The 394-nt window shown below is 66.5% G+C and overlaps 1 protein-coding gene across 1 annotated transcript in view; it reads right to left on the reverse strand.

The window, feature by feature from the left end:
• The window catches only part of FRMPD3 (FERM and PDZ domain containing 3), a 37,312-nt gene that overhangs the window by 1,757 nt on the left and 35,161 nt on the right, over nucleotides 1-394 (reverse strand). The window contains 2 exon segments of the mRNA XM_077760775.1: nucleotides 1-11; nucleotides 14-394. The exon segment at nucleotides 1-11 is cut by the window's left edge and continues 1,757 nt beyond it; the exon segment at nucleotides 14-394 is cut by the window's right edge and continues 8 nt beyond it. Of these exon segments, the coding sequence (XP_077616901.1) occupies nucleotides 1-11; nucleotides 14-394 (392 nt within the window).

Genomic DNA, 394 nt, shown 5'->3' on the forward strand with positions numbered 1-394 from the left:
CAGTGACTGTTTTTGGGACCCAAGCCTAGGGGGAGGCCTGCCTCTACCTCCTTGGGCTCCCTGGGCAGCATGCCCAGGGGTGGGTGTGGGTAGACGTCCGAGGTCAGAGAGGCTTTGTCACCCTGGTCCAGTTCACTGATACTGTAGCGGCGCATCAGTTTCCTGTAGTTGGGGGCTCCCAGACACTCGCCCCCCGAGGCACACGTGGTCAGGCAGGACACGCCGCTCTCGGGGTCCGATCGGCACTCTCTGGATTCCAGGCTGGTGGAGCGGATGCGCCCGACAGCGGTGGGGCTGCTGAGGCTCAGCCCTGGGGCGGCCTCTGGCTGCCTTTGGGTCGGGGTGACCCTGTCCCTCTCCCTCCCCCGGAAGCCTGGCACTGGCGTCTGGGTGG

This window comes from Crocuta crocuta, unplaced genomic scaffold (genome assembly GCF_008692635.1).
Source record: "Crocuta crocuta isolate KB4526 unplaced genomic scaffold, BGI_CrCroc_1.0 scaffold676, whole genome shotgun sequence".
NCBI classification, from domain to species: domain Eukaryota; kingdom Metazoa; phylum Chordata; class Mammalia; order Carnivora; family Hyaenidae; genus Crocuta; species Crocuta crocuta.